Source organism: Ipomoea triloba, chromosome 11, assembly GCF_003576645.1.
Source record: "Ipomoea triloba cultivar NCNSP0323 chromosome 11, ASM357664v1".
Lineage (NCBI taxonomy): Eukaryota > Viridiplantae > Streptophyta > Magnoliopsida > Solanales > Convolvulaceae > Ipomoea > Ipomoea triloba.
Window position 1 is genome coordinate 18,162,673 of NC_044926.1, and position 4,821 is coordinate 18,167,493.

At 30.7% G+C, this 4,821-nt stretch overlaps 1 protein-coding gene across 1 annotated transcript; it reads right to left on the reverse strand.

Moving 5' to 3' along the window:
- Positions 1-1,189: 1,189 nt before the first annotated feature.
- Positions 1,190-1,861, reverse strand: LOC115996013 (dof zinc finger protein DOF4.5-like). The gene has a single exon (XM_031235156.1). It carries the CDS (start codon positions 1,859-1,861, stop codon positions 1,190-1,192), a length of 672 nt encoding a protein of 223 aa, XP_031091016.1.
- Positions 1,862-4,821: the final 2,960 nt, after the last annotated feature.

The following is a 4,821-nucleotide window of genomic DNA, read 5'->3' on the forward strand; positions in this document are numbered from 1 at the left end:
CAAAGAAAAAATAAATCTACCTATAATGACTCATCTTTTTGTTGCACTTAATAAGATAAACGCCTACAATACTGCATGGGCAATAAAAGTACGATTAATTCGTCTTTATGAAGTCAAGAACAACCGATGAGCAACCTTAGAATCTGTGCTCGAAGATGTGGAGGTATATGTTATTCACTTATATATTTCTGAATTCATTGATTTATTATTTATTATTTTTTGTTTCGTTTTACTCAATGGAATAAATGCCTAATGTACTGCTTTGACAATTAGGTACGATTGATTCGATTGTACGTGGTGTTAGGGTTAAAAGATTGAGATAATTTTTTTTTTGTTTTGTCGAAAACAATTTTAATAAGCTACTGTAAATATATATATATATATATATATATATATATATATATATATATATATATTTTGTTTATTTCATTGGACTTTCTATTTATTCATATATTTATTGTATTTTATTTATTTATTTAGCATTTACTTAGATTAGATGACTAAAATAATAGCAATGATTATCTTTTACATGTATCTATATTAAATGACATGTATACAATATATGTGGACTATGCATATTACTAGCATATTTTATGTATGTGTAATTTGCATAATTATGTTTATATCCTAGGCACATTTGATTTATTTAAATTCAAATGTTTAAAAATCACGTGTTGTATCTAATAACATAATATTTTATAATATGTTTTTTTGGTAAAATATTGTGACGATCAATATATACAAGCAATTCAATATTACAAGAGAACAAATATTATATTGAGTGATATTTTTACACTAATCACATAATAAAATAATTGTACACATTCAATATTAGAATTTTTTTATTATTCTATCTTTAATTTTATTATCTAAATATATATATAATTTAAAATATTTATCCATGCATCGCACGGGTAATTGACCAATTATTTGCTTGAATTCAAGCAAGGATAACATTAGAAAACATAATTGATCCAACCATTTTCATCATTCGCACTATATAATATTGATGTTATAATTTATATAATTATATATCGATCTAAATATTCTTAAAACATTATAACAAAATTCATTCCGTGCAACGCACGGGCGAAAATACTAGTAAGTACTTAAAACGAAAAATTGTATTTAATTTAAATTTTAAGAAATTAAGCATTAAATGGCTCTACAAGCACTAGCACATAGCTCATCATGTTGATGGGTCAAAGCTACGGGGGAAGTCCAACCAATCATTTGGGTTCGCTATCAATGAACTCCAACCAACATTTGTGTATCCACTAGTGGTGCTACTGTTTACGGAGGCATTAAATGGAATGGTGTTAGATGAACTAGCTCCATCATTATTGTTCAAAAATAAATTCTGTGACCTTGAACCATAATGACTAGTAGGCTGGAAAGCGTTTTGGCTTGAGTTATATGGTGGCTCAATAGTTCTCAGTGGATTTACCATATTGAGATACCCATTTTCAACGCGATAAGGTGTCACCATCGGAGGAAGCGCCAAAGGGCCGAAAGCTAGAGGAGCCACATTTGCTTGTGGACAAGATGGTTGGAGTTGAGGTAGCGATGGTTGGACCCTCTTATTCTCGTACCTCTTGGTAGATTTCCTTCCCTTGTTGGACTTGCCGCCAATGGGGATGTCACGTTGAATGCCACCATAAGTCCAGTGGCGCTTGCATGCCCGACAGTAATACCTTGGTTGATTCATGTTGTAGTTGTTAAAATAGCAAAATTTAGTGTCATCGGAATGACAACGAGGACATTGTTTTGGTGGAGGAGGAGTGCCAGGGTACTCCATCGTCCTCAACCTCCTAAACGACAGTGGCGGGTGATAATCACCAACTCTGTTGCCTTGTTCCATCACTCTCAAGCTAATTTAATTTGCAATTGAAATATATTGGATTGGAAAACTTTACCTAACTCGGAACCATTTTATACTAAAAAAAAATTAGCAATAAATATTGAATAGTTTGTAATCTAGGCAATAATTTAGAAAATGTATGTAATATAATTAATGATTGTCTATCTTCGTAACTACGTTCATTACTCTTAAATGTAATAACGAATATAATTTCAATTTCCTAAATCAAATTTAATATAGTAATTAATGTTCATTTTTTTGTAATTTCAAACTCACCTTTAATGTCTTAATGTGTGCAGTGTTCAGCCCATTAACTTTGTATTTTGTTTGGGCTTTATTTTGTGCATTGAGTGTTTTTCATGTGTGTGTTAGACCATTTGGTTGGGTCTCTTTTGGTCCAAGACTTCTCTTATTCGAACATTGCTTCCACATCAACCAAGTTTAATCAAGTGACCATCCACTAGATTAGTTTTTATCCTAAAAATAAATTTTTGACTAATCAAAATCTTATTACAATTTATTCCTAACATAATTGTTTAAACCTAATGTTAATATACATTATATTTAAACTTTCTATGATTGGTTAATATATTTGAAGTTATTGCACCAATGTCAACTTTCTACCAACAACAATCCTATACTACATGAAATGCATCAAATGTCTTATCAATAAATTGATTGTGTGACTCACGATTTACCTCTACAATGACTGAGTGAGTCTAGAGGCGGAGTCTTGTATGCTTATGATTAATCCGATAAAATTGAGATTGCTTAAGTATTAAAAAAAATTATAATGTATATATCTAAGAAACTCTACTACGAAGTATATGATATCGTACATAATAATATAATGCGTTTAAATAAAATTATAATTTATACCTTGAACAAAAATATATCAACAATACAATTTTATCAAATAGAAATTAAATAAGATTCACAACAGCTATTCCTACATATAATTGTAGCATAATATAAAGGACAATTTCACTATTAGGTCGACAACTATTATGACATTGTCACATTTAATCCCATAATTTTGTTGACATTATTACATCTGGATCATCGGTTACAATTTTCATTAAATTAACATTAGCTTCTAAGATAATTTGGCCATGTATTTTTAAACGATATAATTGAAGCATGTGTTCAATTTCAACTAAAAGGCTAAGCTGATAGCTGGATTGCACATTTATGTTTATATATTATATATGCTCAACACGTCCACTCACGTGTGCGTTTTTTATCGAGTGATGCGGAGATTTGAACTCATAACTTTTGAGAGAAAATACCAATTTTGATTCCACAACTATTAGCAAAATGACAATTTTGATCCACATGTTTAATTTCTACCAATTTTGGTCCCACGACTATTGTTTTAGTACCGATTTTGGTCCCATCACTACTGTTTTAGTGTCAAAATTCATCACGTGGGTCACTCATCCGTTTAAAACATGCCGAAATTTAAAAATTTTAAAGGTATTTTTGTCCTTTTCAACTCAATATCCCAATTTGAGCATGAATAAAGATATTTAAGCTCTAAGATCGATCATAATTCACAGTTCTCCTCCTCAAATTAAGGTAAAATGAGGAGAAAAATTGCAAATTTTGATCGATCGTAGGACTTAAATCCATTTATTTATGCTCAAATTGGGATATTAAGTTGAAAATGACGTAAATACTCTTAAGAATTTTAGATTTTTGCACGTTTTAAACGGATAGGTGACTGACATGATGAATTTTGGCACTAAAACAATAGTCATGGATGAAAATTGATACTAAAACAATAGTCGTGGGACCAAAATTGATAGAAATTAAACATGTGAACCAAAATTGTCATTTTGATAATAGTCGTGGGACCAAAATTGGTATTTGCTCTAACTTTTGACATGGGGTTGGCTGATACCAAATTGAAATATGTACTTTATCTCAACTAAAAATTTAAACTGATAATTAGATTACACATTTATATTTATATATTATATTCTCAACAGATATAAGATAACATAATTTGATAAAAAAAAAAATTTAATGGAAAATAGTTTTTTCTATATTATATATTTTATTATGCGCCCTAGTTGCTTTGCATGTCCCCATAAAGATATGTCAGCCCCTTCCAAGCTAATTACAGAACTAAGCACGCCTAGCAAATAGCAAATCCCTTTAGATTTATTTATAAATTTTTATTTGTTTTTTCTTATATTATTTTATATACTAGTAGACTGCAGAAAACATGGCCATCATGATTAGTAAACTAGAATCTCTCAATTTTCAATAAAAATCTTTATTATTATTTCTTCTTTTTTTGAGAAATGTGAGGCAGAGTTCTTTTCTTTTAGAACAATGGTATTTTTGGGTATAATATTCATTGTTAGTTGTTGCTGAGAATCTTTCTCCAGAAAAGTTCCTTCTCAGTTCTCACTCTTTCATAATGGACTATTATATTATACACTTCAACCAACTTATTTGAAATTTAATTATTTTCTTTAATATAAAACTGGTAATGTGCATAAGAGACAATTTTCTTGCTCACAAAATGTAAAATTCCTTCACCTCTAGGGCCTCCACACCATGCTTCGATAAGATAATGGAGAGATAAATCACGGTGTCTTAGCAACCTGTTAGGTGAGAGAATCAGTGTCTGGTGCCCACAAAGAGCACACCACACTGAGTATAACTCTCACACTACGGTTGTTAGAGCTCAATCATGTGTCCTTACTCACAATCTACCACCTAGAAAGAAACCAATTGAGCTAACAATCTACCACCTAGAAAGAAACCAATTGAGCTAGTCACAATTTCTTGAGTAGTCTTATGGTGATCACTGTTGCAAAAATCCCCGCCTAGGCGATCCTAGACCGAGTTAACTCGTCTAACTCCGAGACGACCGCCGGCTGCCTAGCGCCTAACTCGACCGAGTTAACTCGTCTAACTCTGTTATTATATTTATATATAATATGAAA

Coding starts and splice junctions, on each gene's coding strand:
- LOC115996013 (XM_031235156.1), bottom strand. CDS start 1,861: ATGGAACAAGGCAACAGAGTTGGTGATTATCACCCGCCACTGTCGTTT.